At 40.4% G+C, this 24,874-nt stretch overlaps 1 protein-coding gene across 5 annotated transcripts in view; it reads left to right on the top strand.

The window, feature by feature from the left end:
- DIS3L2 (DIS3 like 3'-5' exoribonuclease 2) overlaps window positions 1–24,874 on the top strand; it is a 354,030-nt gene that overhangs the window by 113,235 nt on the left and 215,921 nt on the right. For 4 of the 5 annotated variants that reach the window (XM_040450689.1, XM_040450690.1, XM_040450687.1 and 1 more), the window contains one exon: window positions 14,528–14,762. In XM_040450689.1, the coding sequence (XP_040306623.1) occupies window positions 14,528–14,762 (235 nt within the window). Of the gene's footprint in view, window positions 1–14,527; window positions 14,763–15,588; window positions 15,702–17,023; window positions 17,110–24,874 lie in introns of those variants that run through there. The other variant, XM_040450691.1, reaches the window with a different exon arrangement.

The following is a 24,874-nucleotide window of genomic DNA, read 5'->3' as shown; positions in this document are numbered from 1 at the left end:
TTTTTGAGACAGAGACAGAGCATGAACAGGGAGGGGCAGAGAGAGAGGGAGACACAGAATCCAAAACAGGCTCCAGGCTCCAAGCTGTCAGCACAGAGCCCGATACGGGGCTCGAACCCACGAACCGTGAGATCATGACCTGAGCCGAAGTCGAACGCTTAACCAACTGAGCCACCCAGGTGCCCCTCGAATTGTTTTTTCTGTCTCTTGCAGCTAATCTAGTCATTATTAATGCATTGAATATGTTTTTGACACTTAAAAATACAGTGAAGATTAAGATTCAAAAGAAAGCAACCACTATGTACAGAGTTACTTGTACATGTATACTTTCTTTTACTAAATCTCTGTGATTATCTCTTCCTTCCATGGACTCTGTTGTTGGAAAGTCTTTAATCCAGTTCTTCTATCTCTCTCAAGAACTCTTCCCTAGGGTCCGTTTCCCAGATTTGCTTCTATCCAGCTTCTTGCCTGGCTTTTCTTTATTTGTTCCTGAGCTTCAGAACTTGATGTGATTTTCTGCCAAAATCTATTGCCTATCTCTTTGCTCGTTTCTGGCATCAAAACATTTAATACCTTGCTTATTGAGATTACCCCAGTTGGATTCTGCTGTGTTTTATGACCTATGTCTCCTTTAAGGCGAAGCATAATTGTTTCTTCCTCTCCTGGGTGACTAGGTGCAGAGGCTTGGTTATACCAGAGTTAGGCAGTGGTTGGTTAGTTGCTTGTGGTGGCCATGCAGAAGAGGAGAGAGGGTACATGTTACAGGACACCCATAGTTCTGTTTCAAGTCCCATGATCTTTTAGGAGCAGTGTCCAAAGACTCTAACCCCTGACTTGTTAGACCTTTGCACCCTTCCTTTCCTGCAGTCCAAGCCTGGTCTGCACAGCCTGATCTGTTCCTTGCCAGATCCAGATCATTTCTGCAAGAGCCCCTTTTGCTTCTTTACTTAAAATATTTCAAACAAGGGCGCCTGGGTGGCGCAGTCGGTTAAGCGTCCGACTTCAGCCAGGTCACGATCTCGCGGTCCGTGAGTTCGAGCCCCGCATCGGGCTCTGGGCTGATGGCTCAGAGCCTGGAGCCTGTTTCCGATTCTGTGTCTCCCTCTCTCTCTGCCCCTCCCCCGTTCATGCTCTGTCTCTCTCTCTGTCCCCAAAATAAATAAACGTTGAAAAAAAAAATTAAAAAAAATATTTCAAACAAAATTGAATCATTTTTAAAGGGAGTTATATAGTTTTCCTTACTGCAGTCACAGTTAAATAAAAAGAGGGAGACAGATCCTACTGTTCTAAGTTGCTTGAAATCTGTTTTTGAGTTGGTGTAATCTAAGCCAGGAAAGAGTTTGCAGTGGCCTGTGACTGGTATATAATGGAAGGAATTGGCAGGTAAGATTAAAATGGTCAAATGCTCCTGGGTGGCTCAGTTGGTTGAGCGTCTGACTCTTGATTTTGGCTTAGGTCATGACCTCATGGTTCATGGGATCAGCCCCGTGTCAGGCTGTGCTCTGTCAGGGCTGATGGCATGGAACCTGCTTGGGATTCTCTCTCATCCCCCCCTCCCTTCGTCCCTCCCCCACTCACACGTGCACGTATATTCTCTCAGTGGAGGGGTGCCTGGGTGGCTCAGTTGGTTAAGTGTCCAACTTCGGTTCAGGTCATGATCTCGTGGTTCTTGAGTTCGAGCCCTGTGTCGGGCTCTGTGCTGACAGCTCGGAGCCTGGAGCCTGCTTCGGATTCTGTGTCTCCCCCTCTCTGCCCCTTGCCCACTCAAACTCTTTCTTTCTCTCTCTCTCTCAAAAGTAAATGAACATTAAAAAAAAAAAAAAAAAAAAGGTCAGTGGACCTTCAAAAGGTCTTTGCATGATAAGCCCCAAAACAGAGAATTAGTTTCTCTAGGGAAGAGAAATTTGTGGGAAATTTTTGAGCAATAAGGTAATTTACTCAATTTTTTAAAAATTTTGGAAATCTGTAGGCTGAGATGTGAGCATACCAGGGAATTTGTGGAGTTGTAAGAGCACTTTTAAAAAGACAAGGGAAGGATTGGGTTCAGCAGTTAGGAAGAGTCAAGTGTAGTTGTGAGGTTTTGAGGTTGCAAGGCCTGAAAGAAAGTGGTAATGGTGTTGGAAAGAAGAACAGGAAAAGGGAATGCTTTGAGGGGAATGATGAGAGTGGTTTTTGATGTTTTGAGTGTAAGGTAATAGTGGCACATTAAGATGGGGATGGTGTTGGAGGCATTAGATTAGTTACCATTTTAAGTGCTGGGAATATAACAGTGAGCAAACAGACAACGTCCTTGCCTTTGGGGAGCTTGTGTTTTACTGGGAAAGACATAATAATGTGAATAAAACACTACATGTAGCATGCTCAATAGTGGTAAGTGCTAAAGGGGAAAATAAATAAGAGAGATACATGTTTTGGGGATGGAGTTGAGAGTTTAAATAGGGCAACCAAAGAAGGCCTCGTCAAGAAGGTGACTTTAAGAAAGAGTGGAAGGAAGTGAGGGAGCTGTCTTGGAGACCAGCAAATATGTGCCTAACGTGTTCAAGGAATAGCAAAGAGCTGAGGCAGAGAATAGTTGGAGATGAGGTCAGAGGGATCATGGGGTAGAGGTATGGGTCAGGGAGGGCCTGTGTTTCAGTCAGTATTGGAGTTTTAGCTCTAATGGAGGTGGAAAGCCTTGGAGGATTTGGAGCAGAGAATTTGACATGATGTGACTTTCATAGACTCACTCTGCTGTGTTTCATAGACTCACTCTGCTGTGTTGGGAACAGACTGGAAGGGTGTGAGCATAGAAACAGGGAGACCCCTTATGAGGCTGTTGTCTATATTCAGGTGAGAGATGATGGAGCCTAAACTCGGGTGGCCGTGGTGGCCACAAAGATAGAATTGGTAGGGTGAGCTAACAGATGTGATGGTGGTGGTGGTCGTGGTGGTGGTGTGTGTGTGAGGTGGGGGGAGGGAGAGAGGGAGAGAGGGCAGGGAGGAAGGGAAGGAAGGAGGGATTGATTGATAATGGTAACAGGATTTTTTGCCTGAGTAACCAGTAGAATGGAAATAGTTTGTTCTGTTCCTGTTAACTAAATAAAAAGGTACTTTTGGATGAACCACCTTAGGCAAACAAAGTTCCCAGTAACACCTATGCCTTTAAGAATGTTTGTAATAGGTCTCTAAAATGATATGTCTCTGGTCATATTTTATAACGAAAGAAGCTTATTGGCAAGCCTTGTCAAGAACTCCCTGTGGAAATATCAATTGCTTTTCTTGGCTCCAAGGTATTTCCTGAACAGTGTATTATACTGTGTCCCAAGTGTGCCATTAAGGGATTTGAAAGTTTGCTAAAACATGTGTGGCAAGTGAGTGTTGTCACTTAAGCCCAGCCAGAGGAGCCAAAAAATGAAAAGCAGCTCGTAGGTGGACTTTGTGACATGCATTAGCTCTGAATCGGAGGCTCAGGTAGGAGGATAGGCAGGGCGTTATGTCCCATCCCGCGCACAAAGCCTTTCAGCTGACCCTGTTGTAAACAGCCCATTCAGCAGAAATGGCTTGTAGACATAGGTATGTGTAAATCTTTTGGAAAAACTCCATTATAGCAAGTTGATAGCAACCCTCTGCCCTGGGGGAATGTAATAGAATTTATTCACTTGGAATAGAACTTTCCAGTGCTAATATGGACTTGCTCTTTTTATAAGAGGTGATATAGCACTTTTCAAAGATGGCTTTTATCTTTAAGGAAGGGTTTTTCATTATCAGTCAACAGGAAAACTGTGAAATGTTTCACGCTTGGAGTTTGGGTAAGCTAGCATGATGAAAATGTTTCTTGACATTTTTATTTAGGATTCCGCTGGAATTGTTTCGTTACAGGAATTCTTTCTATTGTTCCCCAGTTTTGAGATACATTATATTAATTATAAAAGGAAGGGAAAGAAACATTGAATCAATAGCAAACGTTTATGAAGTGACTAGTTTCTTGGTTCTGGTGACTTTGAGTTGCACTTTCCAGTTGATGTACTTTATAGCTCGGTGCAGATGTTTTCCACCCCCTTTCTGAGGGATGGATTAGTACTTTCACAACTCTGCAGCAATCAGGAAATGCCCAGATCTGGGCCTTTTCTCTTTTTTTATCAGGCATTCACAATTTTTCTTGCCAAAACTATTGTTTTCAAATTGGGGAATGGTGAACTTTATGTTTACATTTGAGTTTATATTGAAACTGGAGTTGTAATATTGATTGGGTGATTGATTGATTGATCGATTGATTGAAAGAGTGTGTGCATGAGCTGGGGAGGGGCAGAGGGAGAGGGAGAGAGAATCTTAAGCAGACTCCATGCCCAGTGCAGAGCCCAATGCGGGGCTCCATCCCACAACCATGAAGTTATGGCCTGAGCTGAAATCAGAGTCAGATGCTTGCTTAACCCACGGAGCCACCCGGGGGCCCCCAAACAGGAGCTGTCATTTAGATATGAAGGCTCAGAATTATTTTAAAAATTTTAAATATTTATTTATTTTTGAGAGAGAGAGAGAGGGAGAGCACAAGTTGGGGAGAGGCCGAGGGTGGGGGGGCGGCGCAGAGGATCCAAAGCCGGCTCTGTGCTGACAGCAGAGAGCCCGATGTGGGGCTCAAACTTGAACTGTGAGATCATGAGCTGAACTGAAGTCGGATGCTTAGCCAACTGAGCCATTCCAGGCGCCACTAGAATTATTTTAGAAAAGTGCATTTATTTAAATGTCTTCTAATTTTATTCATTTGCATTTGGGTCTGTATTTGTATTTTCTTTTTAAGGTGATTAAGTTTCAATTGTGGTAAAGTAACGTGACTTTTTCCTGGCTTCCAGACAGTGTATTAATAGAGGGCAGTGCAGTCTTGTGCAGTGTCGTTTAGATAGGCATCTGAATTTCGCTGGTTCTTGTTGCTTGGTAGTTATTTTATTCACTTCTTGTCATTTTTTTTTTTTTTTAGAACGCTTCTTTTATAATTGATTTAAGCCTTTCTCATTCTCTTCAAAAGAAAGGAAACCAATATTTATTGAGCATGTTTTAAACGCCAAGCGTTTTGGTAGCCTCTGGGGAATATAAGAAATGAATGTGGCGTGGTTTGCTGTCTGGTGGAAAAGCTAAATATGCAAACGAATAAATGGAATATAGCCTGATCAAGAAATCTTACAAATGAAAGAATAGTTAAGGAATAACAGCGAAGCAAAGCAAAAAAATAGAAAATTTCTTAAGAGAGGGAGGTTACCCACAGAAGCATTCACAGAAGAGCTGGATCTTGAATTTTGGGTATTTTCTGGCAGGCAAAAGATGCAGAGGCATTTCCTGCAGTGGATGTTAGTGGTAGGAGCTACGTGTGCAAAGCTCACTCTGAATCTGTTGGCGGGAAATCTCCTATGGGAGTGAGTGTCCAAGACTAAGGATACTGGACACAGAGCCCTAGATCTGTGTGCATGTCACAGCTTTGCCATTTAGAGCTGTGGGACTGTGACATGTCTGACCCTGTTTTTGCCCTCTGAGATAGACATAGTTACTGTCCTGTGTATCACCCAGGGTCATTGTGGGGATCAAATCAGTTAATATGTGAAATGCACAGGGAAGATTGTGCATTAAGAAAATGACAAATGACAGTAAAAGCCTTAGTGTTTAGCATATTCATAAGTATTTAAATTCTCTCTGCTTCACTAACTCCTGTTCCTTGTTGAACCCCCTTTATTTGAGTCTTTTCTCAGGGCTCTATTCTCCACTTCTCTTGTCAGTTGACACTTGGTTGGTCCTGGGGCAGCTTTGGTTAATTATCAGTCTCCTGTGTTTAATTTCTTCCAGTACGCTCTTCCCATCCCCACACCTACATTTCCAGCTGCCATCTGGATGTCCTCACCACCTTGGACATTTTGGGTGTAAAGGCTAAATTTGTTTTTCCCTTAAACAAATATTAAGCTTCAGACACCTGTCCCAAGAGCTTTTCATAAATTATCTCAGTTCCATAAAAACCTTCTAATACTGGATACTCTTGTCCTCATTTTAAAGATAAAAAAAAAAAAAACCCAACAAACAACCATCCTGAGATTCAAAGAGATTAAATAGTCTCTTAAACACTGAGAACAAACTGAGGGTTGATGGGGGCTGGGGGAGAGGGGAAAATGGGTGATGGGCATTGAGGAGGGCACCTGTTGGGATGAGCACTGGGTGTTGTCTGGAAGCCAATTTGATGATACATTGTATTTAATATTAAAAAAAGAGATTAAATAACTTTCCCAAAGTGGTATAGCTAGTAAGTGGCAGAGTGTGATGTGAACCCAGTAGTGTTGACTAGAGTTCCTGCTTTTAACCACTTTTCCTGGCTTCCCCACTTCAAAAACTTTATGGTAAAGACCCGACTCATTCGATTGGCATTTAGGGCTTTTCATGTATGCTTTTTCATCCTTCTTTCTCACTCTTACGTACATTGTCACCATGACTTGCCTTTACTAACGGAAAATTGCACCTTCTTATCTCCTTGCTTTTGCATAAATGTCCTTTCCCAGTGTAGTCTTGTCTTCTTCCTTGGGTTCACCTGTCAAATCTGGAGGGAGGCAGGACAACATATTGTAATAAGCCTGCACAGGAGTCGAATGGGTCTGTTTTCTACTTTGCTGCACAGTTCTGATGTGTTCTACAAAAGGCTGGACAGTTTCCATTCAGACCAGCAGTATAGTGCTGTACAGTCTTGCTAATAACATTTGATATTGTCAGGATTTTCAGTTTTTGCCTACCCGTGGCTTTGTAGTGACATCTCATTGTGGTTGTTGTTTTATTTTAATTTTTTAAAATGTTAATTTATTTTTGAGGGAAACAGAGATAGAGCATGAGCAGGGGAGGGGCAGAGAGAGGGGAGACACAGAATCTGAAGCAGGCTCCAGGCTCTGGGTTGTCAGCACAGAGCCCGACACAGGGCTTGAACACAAGAACCGTGAGATCATGACCTGAGTTAGACACTTAACAGACTGAGCCACCCAGGCACCCCTCTGATGACTAATGAGGCTGAGCACCTTTCCATCTTTACTGGCTGGTTAGCATTTCTGTCTTGTAAAGTGCCTTTAAGCCTTTTCCCCATTTCTCTGTTGGATTTTCTGTCTTTCATTGATCTGTAGGAGCTTTTTATGTTCTGGATATGAGCGTATCTATGGCTTATCTTTAACAAATATTTTTAGTGTTATCTTAGAATAGAAGGAAAAATTTTATTTTACTGGAGTTTAATTTATCATTATTTTTTAAGGCAGTGCTTTTGTGTCTGTCTAGTATGTATTTCCCTATATATTTTCTCAGGTAGTGTTTCCTAAAATTCTGCGTCTTTTATAGTAGCTTCTTCCTTAGTCATTTTCTACTTACATAATTGCATAGGGTCTCTGATTTGGCAGACATTCTTGTGTTCGAAGTAGGGGGATTCTACAAAGTGTTTTGCCATTCCTTTGCTAAACAGGGCTTATGTTCCTCTTAAAGTACAGAAGTCATGATGCACCCATCCTCTTTTCTAAAAGGTGTGTCTCCTTCTCTCTTGTGTCTCTGAACTCAAGATTCTGGGCTTAGGCCTCTACCTTTCCTTTCAATAGTAAGCTTCTCATAGGCTTCCCTTAATTTCATTCTAAGAGTTATCAGGCCTCCTCCCTGGTACTGCTGAAGAGGCCAGATTACTGCTGTCCATCAGGCATAAGGATTATAGCCTGATGGAGAAAGGGGATCGTCTGGTCCTCTCATCGCACTGTCACACCATTCTGTCACCCAGTTTTACATCCCAAAAGGAGATGATAGGTAGATGACAGACTTATCCTAGGTCAAGCTGACTGCAGGGTATCTCTGACAAATATTTCTGTGTGCATGTGTGTGCGCATTTGTATTTGGGAAGGAGGGTTTCAGGAATTCAAAATTAAAAAGTATTGTAGAGTGCTGTTGTTTCTTGAGCATTTTTAGTAGCTTCAAGTGACACTTTTATTTCAGAGCCATATGCCCCAGTTGATATCTGCCTGTATCTTCCTTGTTTATTTTTGTTAGCAGGGTTTATGTGATGCTCATCCTACCCTGTTCATGGAACAAGACAGAGAGAGAAAAAGTTCTGTGTGACCCAGTGATTTGCTTCCCTCACTGATCCATTTCTGTCCTGTCCTCCAGAGACTAGACTAAACCTCCAAGGGAGAATAACCCCAGTTGCAGCATGCACTGGGAGTAAGACGTACAGTCAGCTGCCTCACCCTCGGGTCTGTGGAGGAACCCAGAGGAGTTTTTAAAGTCCTCAGTTCACCAGGTCAGTGATATATCCATTTTCTTCAGGGCCCCCCTCTTTCACTCTGAGCCCAGAGCTCCAAAATATTCATCAGCCTGGACTGGTGGCCTTCAGCACCAGACCCTTGACTCTCCCTACCTGTGCTTTCTTACAGAGTTTTTTCTGTCTACTTAGATGTGTATTTTTCTGTGGAGGAAGGGTTTACAGCTTTCATCGGATTCTCAGAGGGATCTGCTAAAGGTCAAAGCTGAAAACCACTGAGTTGGACTTTTCAACATTTTCAAGGTCAATCCCACAGAAGAAGTGCTCTTACTTTACAGATCTAAGGAAAATTGGGCTACTGGTTTCTGACCCACATACTCTTGTGTCTGGAAACCATTGTGAAAGTTCTTTTGCATCCTGATCATATTTTATACTCATTTTTTCAACCCATTTACCCATCTGTTTGGTGATAAAATATGGAGCACCTAGAATGATTCTGCAAGTTGCTATAGAATATACAAAGATATATAAGATACAACTGGTAAGCATGTGAGGTAATGGATCATGCTAATCATATATGTACGTAGCACTAACATAGTGAAGAAATGGCAAAGTGCCATAGAGGTACATATAAATTGGTTTGAGTCTTCAAAACAGGGAGAGATTACTCTTGCCTGGGGCAGGTAGTGGGGAGGAACTGGGGAGACTGTGCAGTGGACTCTGGTTTATAGAAAACCAAGCCAATTGGACGAAGCCTTGGGAGACAGATTTTAGATATGTGGAGATGTTAGATGCAGTGTGCCACCTCCTGTTCTTTGTCCACTCAAATGAGGTTGGGCATACCCTGTGTCAGGCCTAGCCATGCTCACTTCACGGAGTTTTACAGTTTATCAGAGAAGGTAGACTCCGAACAAGTTCTATCCTAATCAGCTGCTGTATTCATTCAATGAACATATATCTGAGTGGCTACGAATTGCTCTTCTCAACTCTTGCAATATAGCAGTGAATAAAATAGCCTCTGTGCTCATGAAACCTACATTTTAGTTGGGAGACAGGAAGTACCTAAGCATGTAATATATTGCCAAGTAGGGATAAGTACAGTGATGAAAAATAAAGCAGGGCAAGAGGATAGAGTAATGACAGCCAGGTGGGGCTGTTTCAGTTAACGTGATCGGGGAAGGCCTCTCTAAGAGAAGGACATTTGAGGAGAGACGTGAACAAAACGAAGAGATTGAGACCTAAGAATAGCTGGGCACAGAGTTTTGTAGGTTGAGGGAATAGCAATGCAAAAGCCTCGGGGTGGATGGTTTTAGTGTTCTGGGAATAGCAAGAAGATCTCTAGGATTGGAGTGTAATTTGCAAGGAAGAAGTTATAGAAAATGAGACTGAAACAGTAACAGGGGCCTGGTTTGACAAGGCCTTGTGGCATGATAATGGAATGGTGTTGGAAGCCATTGGGAGAATGACATGATCTGACTTATGTTTTAAATTTTTTAAAATGTTTGTTTATTTTTTGGGAGAGAGAGAGAGAGCAAGTGAGGGAGAGGCAGAGAGAGAGAGGGAGACACAGAATCCACAGCAGGTTCCAGGCTCCAAGCTGTCAGCACAGAGCCCGATGTGGGGCTTGAACCCATGAGCTGTGAGATCATGACCTGAGCTGAAGTCAGATGCTCAGCCAACGAAGCCACCCAGGAGCCCCCTGATTTATGTTTTAAAAGCATCACTGTAACTGCTTTGGTCCAAAATGGAAATCAGGAGACTGGTTATCACAGTAGTTCAGCAAGGAGATAAAGGTTGCTTGTGCAGTAGCAGTGTAAATGTCAAGAAGAGATATTTGAAAGGAAGGACCAGCGGGCTCTTCTGATGGATTGGATGTGGGGCATGAGAAGAAGGTGACATGTTCTGGTGCCATCTGCTGAGAGGGCAAATGCTGGGAGAGGAGTGGGTTCTAGTGGGGACTAGTTGGCTTTCTCATTTCAGGTGCCAACAAATATCCAAAGGAAGGCGTCAGGTAGGCAATTGGATAGGAGTCTGGCATTCAGGGGAAAGGTCGAGGCTAGGCATTTAATTTCGGGAGTTAATAGCATATAGAGAAGTTTAAAGCCATGAGACTGGATGAAATCACCTGGGGAGTGAGTGTAAATGGATCCTGTCCCTAGTGTTGTTTAACGTGCTCCTCTGATCCCTGTTTCAGGTCAGATTCAAGGTCAGTTTGGGGGAAAAATACTTTATGGATAATGGTATGTATTTACAATTATAATCCATCAGGAAGCACTATGGTTCTTTCTCTTTTTAAGATATTTATATTGATTAGTCAGTACAGGTATTGCTACTCTGATTCATTTATTATAAAACTCCATCCCCATCAGGTTATGACTTAATTGGTTTCAGCAACCATTGATAATCATTTCCTAAATCCATTATTTCAATAGGGATGGCAAAATGTGATATTGAACGTCTTTCCTTCCTTCTTAACTAGCTGAAACTCTTCAGTCAAGAAGAACTTTACTTCATCAATTATTTGGTTAACCTGAGGTAGGTTGTACAGGAAAGGGGATAAATGCTTAAGGTTGACCAGTGAGAGCTTTTTCATGGTGATTCCTGAGTTTTTTAGATAAGATCCTAGTAGCCTTTGATAGCTTCCTTATTTTCCTGGTATGACAAGATGTTCCAGGTTCATCTTATCTATTTTCTGCTCCAGACTTGAATTAGCCATTTCTCTAAGGGTCCTGCAACCCTCACTCTTAACCAGTGTGTGATATGGAGTAGTTTTAGAGTGTCTTTTTTATCCTGTGGTCTTATGATGATCTTTAAAAAAAAAAAATTTTTTTTTTCATGTTTATTCATTTTTGAGAGATGGAGAAAGACAGAGCATGAGTGGGGGAGGGGCAGAGAGAGAGGGAGACACAGAATCCGAAGCAGGCTCCAGGCTCTGAGCTGTCAGCACAGAGCCCAAGCCGGGGCTCAAACCCATGGACTGGGGGGTCATGACCTGAGCTGAAGTTGACGCTTACCTGCCTGAACCACCCAGGCGCCCCAATCTTTTACATTTTTAAAGAATGTATTTCTGTTCTTTCATGTGCTGGTATAACAAAATAGAATACAAATACTTCTAAATACAGGATATTAATTTATATTTTTACTACATATTTTCGAATGACTTGATTCATGAAGTCCTGCCTCTGTACAACATTTTTGATACAGTAACTCAAAAGTAAATTTAGTGCCTAAAATACTAATTCTTAAATGTAGCTAATCTAAACCATGGAGATTGTCATAAAGTCAGAACCAGGCTCTGGTTTTAAAATGTGCTGTACAATCAGGCTTGGCATGCTGTGGTTATTGCTTTCCCCTGATCTCCTCTTCGCATTGACTTTTACTTGAACCTTTTACTTTTGAGCCAAAGCATAATCCTTTCTTTTCATTATGGATCATTAGTTTTATTTATTTTTTAATATGAAATTTATTGTCAGATTGGTTTCCATACAACACCCAGTGCTCATCCCAACAGGTGCCCTCCTCAATACCCATCTCCCACCCCCCATCAACCCTTAGTTTGTTCTCCGTTTTTAAGAGTCGACCCTATGACCCAGCAATAGCACTGCTAGGAATTTCCCCAAGGGATACAGGAGTGCTGATGCATAGGGGCACCTGTACTCCAATGTTTATAGCAGCACTCTCAACAATAGCCAAATTATGGAAAGAGCCTAAATGTCCATCAACTGACGAATGGATAAAGAAATTGTGGTTCATATACACAATGGAGTACTACGTGGCAATGAGAAAGAATGAAATATGGCCTTTTGTAGCAATGTGGATGGAACTGGAGAGTGTAATGCTAAGTGAAATAAGCCATACAGAGAAAGACACATATCATATGTTTTCACTCTTATGTGGATCCTGAGAAACTTAACAGAAGACCATGGGGGAGGGGAAGGAGAAAAAAAAAAGGGAGGGAGCCAAACCATAAAAGCATAATTCTTAGTAGCAGAATCATGGCAATTACAGAATTGTTATGTTTTGCGCGCGCGCGCGCACACACACACACACACACACACACACGCATATGGAAAAAGACTACTTTTCGTTGTAGGATAGTTAAGCATTCAAATTTGATAATGTCAGAATTCTGATTCCCCTTGTAAGATTTTCTTCATGTCCTGTGGGAACCAAATCCTTTGTGAAACCATTAGTGGCAGAAATAAATACATAATGGAAACCAAAAGCACGGACTCTTAGCTTAACATCTTTCCAGAAGACTGTATGCTACCAGCGAGTCTAACTCTAGCACGCCAGTCATTCTCTCTCTCTGAGAGAAATTATGTGTGGGAATGGTGCAGAAAAAACAATAGATCAGTGATCCTGTTGTAGCCACCATGCTTTAGACACAGAGTGTGCGCACATACCTCCTGCCTGTGCTTTGGGCTGTTCTGACAATGCTCAAGGGTGTAAATTCTTTGAGGATGGTCAGGGGCAGATCTTCCCGTTACTGAATTTGCCAGACACAGATGTCAAGTTCTTTTTCTTCTCTAACTTGTCAGCAAATTCTGTTTTTTGAATGATCTACGTTGGGTCAGGTGTGAAAACCGGACTTATGTGATAAGCAGAGTTGGGTTTATGATTGTATATTAATTTAAAGACCCAACTATGGCTTTACTCTTATGTTCTCATGCAGTAAGAGGCCTAAGGGGATATTTTTAGAGATTTCTGGCCTAACCAGCTGTTTTTTTTCTTTTACTATCAAAGAAAAGGAACCTTCAAACTTCTCATAATGAAATAATGAACAAATGGATGAATGAAAGAATGAACAAATGATTGAATGAATCTGACAACAGTCAAAACATGGCAAGAGTTGAAAGAAAATTTCATTAAATATATTCAGAAATTGGGAATCAAGAAAATGCTATTAAAGGGCACAATTTTACTCTGGAAAATTATTGCTTACACGTTTTTCTTTTTTTTTTTATTTTTATTTAAAAAAAATTTTTTTTTTGAACGTTTATTTATTTTTGGGACAGAGAGAGTCAGAGCATGAATGGGGGAGGGGCAGAAAGAGAGAGGGAGACACAGAATCGGAAACAGGCTCCAGGCTCCGAGCCATCAGCCCAGAGCCCGACGCGGGGCTCGAACTCCCGGACCGCGAGATCGCGACCTGGCTGAAGTCGGACGCTTAACCGACTGCGCCACCCAGGCGCCCCGCTTACACGTTTTTCTGTTACCGCATTTTCTTGAAGTCACTTTTTTAAAAACTTGGGAATATATTCTTAGAATCTTTATTCTGATTGTGAATACCTTTGTAGTATTTTACTTTGATTTTCTGGCTGAATATAATATTCATTGTCTGGGGATGGTTATGTTGTTAATTGGAATCTGTGACATGAAAATGTTTTGGGAAAGATTTCTTTTAATAGCTTTCTCTGCCTTGTGTGAAACAAAGACCCCTTATTAATATGATCTTTGTGTGGTCTAATTCAGATGTTAATCTGGCTTGTCGAAGGCAGGCATCTAACTTGAAACTTTAAGTTTAAACTTAGAAAAATATTAGACCTCTCAAATATAAACACATTGAGAAACTGCTACAGAAATCCATAGAAATCAAATGCCATAGAAATCAAAGTATTGACATATGACTGTTATGTGACAAATTCATTAAGTGGATTAGTATCTGGACTCTTCTTCTGTTTGCTTTACTCCTTTTCTTTTTTTTGAAAATATTGTCATATAATGCTTCCTTAGTTCTATAAATATCCATCAGTTGTGTGCTTTGTATACTGATTTCAAGCCTCAAAATGGAGAATTAAGAGTTTACATTTTTTATGAGAACATTTATAAACTCTTATTTACAGTTAATTTTGTTTTTTTCCATTTCACCTTATATTCTTGTGGCTTCATTTGGGAGCACAGTAACATACTATGTTGAGTTCTTTTATCACCTCTGAAGATACTCCTTGATCCCTTGTGATGAACCCTTGTGAAGCAGCATAGTCCTTGTGGTATTCAGGGCCTCTGATGAGGGGATGAAAATGTACATCAGAAAAATGAGGAGTAGATATGACATTAATCTTGGGCACCTTGAGGAGCTGAGTGCCACCCTGGCATTGCTGAATTGATCGTTTCCATAAGGTGGTCCGTGTACCTGGAAAATAAATATTTTTTTTCAGGCTACATGGCGAGTGTCCATTGCTTTGAGCTTCTGAATGTGCAGTTTTTTTCCTTCAGAAAGGAAAATGAAAAAAGCGAAATCTGTTATTTCCTGTTCTTCCCTCCAGTGATTTAGCAGAACTTTCCTATTTTCTTCAGGTAATTAAACCAGAGAGCAATGACAAAGAAACAGAAGGTACCGATGAATTAGATCTCCCTGAAGAGCTCTGTGGAAGCCATCTCCCGCAGCAGTCCGTGAAAGGCTATAATGACAGTCCTGATGTCATTATAGAGGCTCAGTTTGATGACAGCGACTCAGAAGATGGACATGGCAACACACAGAATGTTCTGGTTGATGGTGTTCAGAAACTCTCAGTTTGTGTTCATGACAAAGGTGAGTACTGGATTGCTGCCTGACATTTTATTTTACACTAACCTGACCGTGTTCAGTTTTGGGAGTCTCTCTGTGCTACAGACCTAATCACATGGTGCATTTGGGACCTTCCCAATTTCTAACCAGTGGCAGCTTTTAGGACAGCTTCTGGCTGCTGGTTCCTGTGGTTAGTGGTTGCTGTTGTCCTTTCCTAATGGGTCTTGGGTTATATTGATAGCCAACCTTGACATTTCCTGCGATGTGCCCAGTCCACCCCTGTGGTTCATATGAACAGAATTAAACTGATCTTTCAAATCCAAAAAAGCACTTCATTTTGCCCTTCATTTTGCTTTAACTCAGTATCTTTTTGTCATTGGTGGTGGGACCGGATCACCTTAAATTTGATAAGTAGATTATCTTTTCAAAGTGTTTTGATTCTAAACCTTGAAAAAACCCAGTCTTATTGTCTCTAATCAAAATCTAAGCCATGTGTCCTCCGGATGCAGAAGAAAGCAGTTGCAAACACATTGGGGGAGAGCCATGACCAAGGGCCTAGCTGACTCTAGGAGACTGAAGGGAAAGTAGCCCCCCCAAATTGGAATATTTTACTGGATAGATGTCTAAGACATTAAATACAGGGAGTATATTTTCCAGCCAAATTGAGTTCTATCTGTACTATGAAATGGAAACGATTGACCTGGCTAGGCCAACTAGATTATGAGGTTGGTTTTGTTTTGTTTTGTTTTGTTTTGTTTTGTTTTTTTTCATCAGGAAGAGGTTTCTGGCACAGTCCCCTTGAAAGGCTAGAAGAAATGCCAGAAGATTACTAAAAGAGGATGTTTTATGGACACCTTGTGATAGGGACTGGTGAGCGTATCTCACTGACATCCTGAAGTAAGCTGGAGGTGATTTCAGGAAGTGACCGCATAAGGATCACCCTGTCTCTTCACTGCTGATGAGGTAGTGACATGGGGTGGTGAGCATTTTCTGAAAACATGCCTAGCTTTTTGGTGCCAGGTGCTGTTCATTCAGAAGGACTTTCCAACTGTGAAATTCCTTTTGGATGAAGAGACTACTGCAGTGGCCCACCAGGTACACTGACCTGAGGCACCCAGGTTCCTTTTGTTTGGTGGCTTGCTTAGTTAACTAGTGATTTACTGTTCAAGACCCAGCCAATTTCGGTTGGATGTTGTTCCTCGCGATTTCATTCTTCTGGTGTTTTTTCTTTCTTCCTTTAAAACTGGTTGGATACCGTGACCCTCTTCTGAGAGTGCATTTATACAGTAACGACGTCAGTACTGTGAGTCATGTCCTCTCTATGAGAAGAGAGGGAAATAACCAGGACTCCAGATAGCTAAATTCTCCGTCAACAAGATCACCAAGGGAGAGAGATACTTGCAGGACAAGGCCAGGCAAAGGAGCACTTGAAAACTTATTTAGTATTTGGTCCAAAACTACTTCATGGAAACCTAGCTCTGGTGATTGGACTTGGCAGACCTCAGGAGCCTCTTTTCCCCTGGGCTCCAAGTTGAAGGGAGAAGATGCCTTGATTTCTTATTAGTGGTTCATACCAATACAAAGGCAAGGAAGTGTTGGTGGATGGGAGTGATGACAGAGTTGATGTCAGGGTGGATGCTAATAACCTACTTTGCCCTTTGTTTGGGAAATTCTAATGCCAGACTTGTTCTTGATTTGTCCTCTGTTGTAATTCCCCTCCTTCTCTCTTATAGGTAAATATCACTGACCCCTTTACATGTCTACTGTATGCATGTTTTTTCCTTACTCTTTTTATGGTTTTCCTACCTTACTGTTGTTTATATTGCTTCCTTACTAGGCCTGACTGAGGGAATGGCCTTAATCCTTTCCGCAGTATGTGGTACAAATTTTTCTTTCCTGCTAGCCTCTAAATAGAGAGTTTGTGAAACCACATGGCTGTTTCTCATTTCTTGCCCTCTTGATATTTAGGAAAATGGCAATTTGCTCTTTTAAAAATCACGGTGTTTTTTAGGATATTTCAACCAGCTTCTCTTCTCTGGATAACATAAAATCTGGTTACAGTTAGGATGTTAGTACTTTTTGCACCATTTAAGGTTTTGAAATTTGTTATTGAAACAAACCATAACCTTAAGAACATCATAAACTTTTCCTAAGACTTCTAGAAAGGTTCTTTGCTTTGTGCGTAATTGCAAACGGTTATTAATCTTATCTCACACTTGTGTTCCAAAGAGCGTTTTTTATTTGTTTATTTTGTTTTAATCTCACGTTTCTTTTATCTAAAACAGACGTTACCTGTTGCATGTGTCCACAATGTATAACCCTGTGTGCCCAGGAAACATTCCTGTCTTTGCTGTAACTACCAGTTTCTCTGGTAAGTGCGCAGAGAGCCCGAGGGTCTGCCACAAAAGTCTATTGTTGCGTGAAGAAAAAAGTTTCTCTGGGCACCTCAGACCTGACCAGTATTTTCTTCTAGGAAGACAGCATGGATAGGCATCACCCTCAGCCCCTGAGACAGAGTGGGCCAATGAGCTGGGCCCCTTTCGTAGGTCCAGCCCCACAGGCTCCCAAGGCTCAGCTTTTGGCACTTTCCAGACAGCAGCTTTGTTGTCGGCACAGAAATCTGCCATCTGGGTAGAGACTGGGGACAACCCAAATAAATTTTCCTTGTTATCAGATATTTGGGTAATGGTTGCCTGGTTAGCAAACTCCAAAGGATAAAAATCATGATGGCCAAGTGATACCATAGCTCTGCATCTTTCATCCTCAGGAATTTGAAGAGCGGTTTTGGCCTCTGAATCTTCGTGCTCACAACCTCATCAGGTTTGATGTACATTTCCTGTCCTCTGTCCTTGCTGGGTCTGCCCGAGATCTTGTTCAGTTTTCTGGTCTGGAGACAAGCCTCTACCAGTACCCTGATGACTGAACATGGGCTTGAATGTAGAGCCAGTGACCCTTTCACTTGTCTTCTATCTCCTGGCCACCTCCAGCTCTTTTCTGGAGGAAGAATCTGCATGGAATCCTTGATCCCTTTTGAGAGTTGAATCTTACTACTCCTTCTGGGGCCTGCCCCAGTTGGCTTCGGGATCAGGATGAGACCTTTTTTCTCACTTAAGGTTCGTCTCCTTCCAATGACACGCCCGTTCAGAGCCTCTGTTTAAGTCCCATTCCCTTGGATGAAAAGTGACTGTATTTCCCTTTGGGTAAGAAAAGAGGACCCGTATGATTATTCTCTTGTGGTACTTCTGGGTTGTTTAAATACCAAGAACCGATTCTTCGAATCCATTCTTTGTTAGAGCTAAATTTCTTCTGTTTCCAGGTTCTGAGGTCACATTTTCCCTAAATGATAATTAGTGCAACTAGAAGGCAGTCAGGTTTAGTTCAGAAATTATATCAAAAATTAAATATACTTTCCCGTCAACCACAATTTGGGACAATGTTTTGAAATCTCATTTTAAAAAAGGTAAAGCCATATCCAGACCTGTGTTAGAAGGGTACAGTGGAATTTTGGCTTCTCTGTCTTTTAGACTCAGTGGGCAATGCAGTCCTGTCAGGTGCGATTCAGGTAGAGGCATTTGGTCAGGACCTAGAATGTCTAAGGCCCAAATCCTGTGCTAGACTAGCCATTCCTCCCTGTGAAGTCCCCAAAAGAAATATATGCACAAAGGATATATATTCTGCAAGGCAGAGAAGCAGTTCTTTATTAATTGAGGCTTTGACCCAAGCCAGAATGGTTCCGGCAGTCTACACCTCCACCAGCAGTGCCTGAGACTTCTTACATCATCTCATTCCTGCCAGCAGCCAGAATTATCCAGCGTTCTAGTTTTTGTAATCTAGATTACGTTCTGCAGATTGCCCTTCTATATCATTCGCCTATTGTTCTATCAGGGTTACTGTTCTCTTGTTGATTTGTAGGAATTTCTGACCTATTCTCTATAACAATCACATTTCCATTTTTGGCATTACAAATATCTCCTGCCATTCTGTCATTTAGTCATTTCTCCACTAACCTTGTGATGTCTTTTATTGAACAAAACCCTTAATTTTAATGTGATAGAATTAATTGTGTACTTTATGGGTTTTTAAGTTTTTCCCTATTCTTAGTTCAAACAGATGTTCTCTAGTATAATCTTTTTTTAACTCCATAGTTTTGCCATTTGTTTAACTTTATAATGTGGATTCTTTATTTATGGAGATTATTACCTGGTTTCTTTCTAAATCTATTTCAGATATTGAACCATCTTAGGAATTCAAAGATGTCCTTGAATTCTTGGGTAAATTCTATTCAGTCCCAATGTATTATTACTTTTTAAATACACTGTGGGATTTACTTAGGTAATATTTAGGGCAGAATTTTTCTGTCATGTTAAATAGACCTATCATTTTGTTGTCATTATCTGATTTTTAGAATCAAGAGTATATTAGCTTCATGAAATGTTCTGGTCAGTTTTTGGTTTTCTTATTTTTCCAAAACAGGTTGTGTAGGATAGGAATTCCTTAAAATTTGGTAGAACTTATTGTAAAATTGTTTGCACCTGCTGTTTTTTTAGAAGGCAAGATCTTTGCTCTTTTCATCACTTTTACACTGACTGATCTGTTCAACTTCTTTCTTTTTGCGCCAAGTTTGGCATAATTTAATGGGAATTTATCTTTTTATTAGCCTAGAGATAATCCTGATACTTTTTAATAGTTCTTCATTATTTAAGAAAACTTCTTGTGCCTGTGCTTTTGCCTCCCATTTCATTCTGTATTTTGATTATTTGAATCTTTCTTTTTTTCTTGGTCACCTTTTTTTTTAAAGTTTATTTATTTTGAGAGAGAGCGAGTGCAAGTGGGGGAGGGAGAGAAATCAGAAGCAGGCTTCACGCACTGTCAGTGTGGAGCCTGATGTGGGGCTCAGTCTCACAAACTGAGATCATGGCCTGAGCTGAAATCAAGAGTCTTGCTGCCTAACCAACTGAGTCACTCAGGTGCCCCTTTCTTGGTAACACTTGCTTGCCAAAGATCTCTCTTACTCATCTTTTCAAGGAACATGCTTTTTGGTTGTGTTATTTTTCTCTGTTTATTGTTGATGATGCTGTTCTGTATATCATTGATACTTGCCCTTATCTTTGTTAGTTATTAAAGTTTATTGAGAGAGAGAGAGAGCAAGAGAGAGAGAGAGAATGTGAGTGAGTGGGGGAGGGGCAGAGAAAGAGAGAGGGAGAAGGAGAATCCCAAGCAGGCTCCATGCTGTGAGCACAGAGCCCAACGCGAGGTTCGATCTCATAACTGTGAAATCATGACCTGAGCCAAAACCAAGAGTTAGACACTAAACCAACTTAGCCAGCCAGGGGCCCCTTATCTTTGTTATTTAATTCTCTATTTTAGGGGTTTGCTTTTTTGCCCTTCTCCTAACTTCTTGAGTTGAATACTTAGCTTATTACTTTTAACCTCTCCTGTTTCCTTTGAACTGTTTTCAGAGCTATAAATTTCCCCCCAAATACTTCTTTAGCTGTATTCCAAGGATTTTGATATATAGTATCTTTATTATTAGTTAGTTCTAAGTATTTAATTTCCTTATAATTTCTTCCTTAACTAAATTGTGGCTTGGTATATTTTGAAGTTGTATTGTTAGGGGTGCATATGTGTATACTAGGCTATAGCTTGATATATTTTTGTATATATGCATACCCATGTTGTATTTACACATAATAATCACAATCACTGATACTTATTGAGTATTTACTGGGTGCTAGGCCCTGTCTAAGTACAGTTGATCCTTGAACAACAAATGGGGGCTGGGGCACTGAACTCCCCTGTAGTCAAAAATCCACGTTCAACTTTTGACCCCCCCCAAAACTCAACTACAAATAGCCTACTATTGACTGGAAGCCTTACCAATAACATAAGCAGTTGATTAATGCATATTTTGTATATTTATTACATACTCTTTTCTTAAATAAAGTAGGCTAGAGAAAAGAAAATGTTATTGAGAAAATCAAAAGGAAGAAGGCATACATTACTATATGTATATATACTATATTATATACTATATGTATATAATTACATTATTATTTACATTACTATATGTATTTATTCAAAAAAATCCACATGGAAGTGGACCCGGGCAGTTCAAATGTTCAAGGGTCAACTATATTTATAATTAATCCTCATTATGTTCAGTTATTTTTTCTTACAACATTCCTAGTATCTGTTTCAGGAATATTAACACTATTTATCTCAGAGATACTTGTAGCTTTTTATTTCCAAAGCACAGGAATGATACACAGTTGGTAAGTATACTTTAGAAGAGTCCCCCAGTAGCTTTCTAAAAAATATCAATGCCTGGATACCACCCTAGGCATTCTGATTCTAGTTGATCTGGTATGTTTAAAAAGCTCTCCAGAGAGTCAAGGACTCTACCATGTAGCCACAATTGAATGGTTCTAGACTTGTCCTCTTAACCATTATGCTATCTATCCCTCTTCATAGCTACCAATACTCATAGCACAGGTTAAATATTTCATGGTGGCTCAGCCCTCGGTAGAATAATTTGATTGAGTCAAGGATCATCAATAGGTACTAAAACTATTACTCTATAAGCCTTTTTCTTGTGTAACTTACCTTCAGGTATTTTATATTCTATGTCTCTTTGACATGGCATGGAGCAGGAGTGCTATTAGTGGTAACCTGGGACAGTGGAAATGGCAGTAGACTTGGGAGTAAGATGAGCAAGTTTGCAGTGTCCACTCTGCTTCTGAAATAAGGGAGTTGGGCAAAATTATGCCATAAGTTCCATCTAGCTAAAAAGTTCTGTGATGAAATATGTATTCTGTAATATTAAGGGTTTAGTCAGAGACGTTGTGACAAGTCATGGAAAGAAATGGTTTTGGAGTTTCTTCCATTGGTGCCTGCCCAGTCTCAAAACCGTCCCAGGCTGTGCCACTTACCTTTGCCATTGGTTTAGTCATCCAATGACTAGGATGTTGCTGGTGCTCTGCTGAGCCCAAGCCTGACGAAGGTGAAAGGATGGTGAATGCATGCTTCCATCCATCTCCAGTGTTTTCACCAAGAGCCTGCCAAATGCCAGGCACCTTCTGTAGCCCTGTCCTCAGTACTTGGGGAGCTCTTCAGGAAGTACCTCCCTGCTGACGCCTACTGTTCCTCTTCACCCCCTCACCCTTGTTTTCCCGACAGCTGACCCCAGAGCTGCTTTGTCTGCCTGTGGGAAGGTTAATGCTGATTACAGTAATTTAAATGTATTGCTTGCTGTTTATGTCTTTTTGTCTCACTGCACAGCAAGCCGTACTATTGTCTGTGTATCAGATAATTTCTATTTTGAGTTTTCATTAACTTATTTATACCTATCTCATCTCTGCTGTATTGTTCACCGAGCACAGCACCTCTAGGGTCTCTGGGCTGACTACTGCCCTGTTCTCGTCTTGTACCGTCCTCCAGAGCATATGAGCTGCAGAAAGAAAGTGCTGAATCAGCTCCCCACATTCTGCAAGTCTCCCCACATTCTGCAAGTGATGTGAGAGTCAGAAACACTACAGAGTGTAAAAGATATGACTGCAGCCTATTTAGAAGATTTTGTGGTTCATCTTACTGTGGACATGAAATTAGGTGCTTTTCAGCTTCTATTTTGTGATGTGTAATATTTTTATTTATTTAAAGTTTATTTATTTATTTTGAGAGAGAGAGCCCAAGTAGGGGAGGGTCAGAGAGAGAGAGTGGGAGAGGGAATCCCACTAACAGCACAGAGCCTGATTCAGGGCTCGATCTCATAAACCATGCGATCATGACCTGAGCTGAAATCAAGAGTTGGACACTTAATCGACTGAGCCACCTAGGTGCCCCAGTGTACTTATTTCTAGTTGTGTTTCTCTGCACATTTAAGGAAAATTTCAGGTTTCATAGTGATTTGTTGGGTGTTAATGAAGCTAATGAGATTATAGTAGATATAATCACAGTGGAAATACTGAGAAAAAAGTGGAATTAACCTCTAAAATGTACTTGTTTATACTTTAAATCTAAGATCTTAGAAAATTCTAGAAAACACATTAAAAAAACACATAAGCACACATTCTGTTAGTCATTAGAGCAAGGGTTAGCCAACGTATTCTGTAGAGGGCCATACAGTAAATATTTTCAGTGTTGTGGCCACACACACAGGCACAACATGAACAGACATGGCTGGATCTGGCTTGCTGGCCAGCTTCGTCGCTGATCCCTGCTTTACATCAGGAGAGAACGAGAATGAAAAGAACAAATAATGTCTTAGTATCATTTCGAGAAGAGTTTTGATCTTATGGACCTTCTGAGATAGTCTCAAACCATACTTGGAGAACCCCTGGTTTAAACTGTTGGAATTGATAGTTGCCGAACAGGACTTTAATGTGTTTTAATTATTTTTTATTGTTAGGAAATTCAACAGTTCCTTGTTTTAAGTGGTTATTGGATTGGTTTATTTTCTTGTTTTTTTCCTGTGGGGTACTAATTATAATAATTCAGGCTAAAATCTATTGCCTCAATCCTTTTCTCAGTTGTGGGGTATTTTGGGGGGACAATTTGTGCCCTATTCTGCTGTTTTGACTGTAGCCTAGTCTATGTGCATCTTAATTTATCACATCTATTCATATTGTGAATTAAAAAAATCTTAGATCCTCTTCATATGCTTAATAGTTTATATATGGCATTATCTCACACATTTCTTACTAGAAAAAACTTGAATATTTTGTGTTTTGGGGTATTAATTTGAAAGGATATTTTTTCTAACATTTTCCTCCAGATAATTATTGGTATATTAAAGACATATTTGGGATGTTATAATGTGGGTTTTTTTTTTTTAACTGGAAACCTTAATGAGTGCTCTTATTATTTCTGATAATTTTTTAGTTGGTTGTTTTGATTTTGTAGGTATGAAATAGTTTCTATCTGCAAATAATGATTTGCACCTTCCTTTCTAATTTTGGCCTTCTTATTTATTACCTCATTTCACTGGCCATTGCTTTAAGAGCCGTATTACATAATAGTGGTGATTGCCTTCTTCTGGACTTTAATGGAAATGCTTTCAATATTACACCCTCCAGCACAGGGCTGGTTGTTGGCTTGAGACCAAGTTAACCGAGTGTCCTCTTTCTTTTTTACTAAAAGTTCCTATTGGGAATGGATATTGACTTTTTCTTTTTCAAGTGCGTTTTGAGTTTCTTTCACGATACTGTTTTTCCCTTTGGCTTATTTACATAACATAAAACATTGAATAATTCTTGCATCCCTCATGTGACCATGCTCCTCATTTGGTCATGGTATGTAACATGTTTTAACATGTGGCTCAATTTTCTTTGGAAAGAATTTGTGATTTTGGGATTTTTTTGTGCACAATGTGAGATTGGTCTGTGGTTTCTTTTTATTGTACTGTTTTTGTTGTTTTGGTATTAGGCTCTGTTAACTTTGTAGGAAGAATTGGGGAGCCTTTTTCTTAGTGCTTTGGAGCAGTTAAAACAACATTGAGAATGGTCAGATTTTCTCGATGATTGAAGCATTTAAAGAACTCGTACTTGAAATGTGGGCTAGGGTTTCTTTAGTTGGCAACTTTTCCACCTCTGATGACTATTGGTTTCTGTAGGGATTTTTTCCTCTTCTTGCATAAATTTTGATAATTTGTATTTTCCAGGAAAATTGCATATTTTAACCACATATTCTCATATAGTGGGATTGAGTTGTACAAAGTCTTTTCAGTTGTTCAATTTTGTCTGCACCTATTATCATAGCCTCTTTCAATTTTCCCTTCATTTTGAAATTTAGCTACTGACCTGTTTAATTTTTAATAGAAATTTATTTTTACTGTTTTTATTTATTGCAAGTAACCAATTTCTATTTTTTTATTACTAAGGATATTCTTTTAGACATGTTAAAATCTGAGGTGATCATGTGTAGTTGGAAGTGCAAGTTGAAGTTCATGACAGCAGTTTGAACTGGAAATGTAAATTTAAAGAGTCACTGGCATCTAGTTAGTTTCTTGAAGAGCCGCTCTGTTCTCCTTCTGTCAGAGGGACCTGCCCCTTCTCTCTAACCCTGGGCTCTCCTTCTTGAAAGCAATAAATATTGCTTGTCAAACTATCCCCCGTCCTCAAGTCTCTGTCATAAGCAGAAAC

Source organism: Herpailurus yagouaroundi, unplaced genomic scaffold, assembly GCF_014898765.1.
Source record: "Herpailurus yagouaroundi ecotype Mexico unplaced genomic scaffold, PumYag 202, whole genome shotgun sequence".
Lineage (NCBI taxonomy): Eukaryota > Metazoa > Chordata > Mammalia > Carnivora > Felidae > Herpailurus > Herpailurus yagouaroundi.
This window is presented reverse-complemented; position numbering and strand designations above follow the sequence as displayed.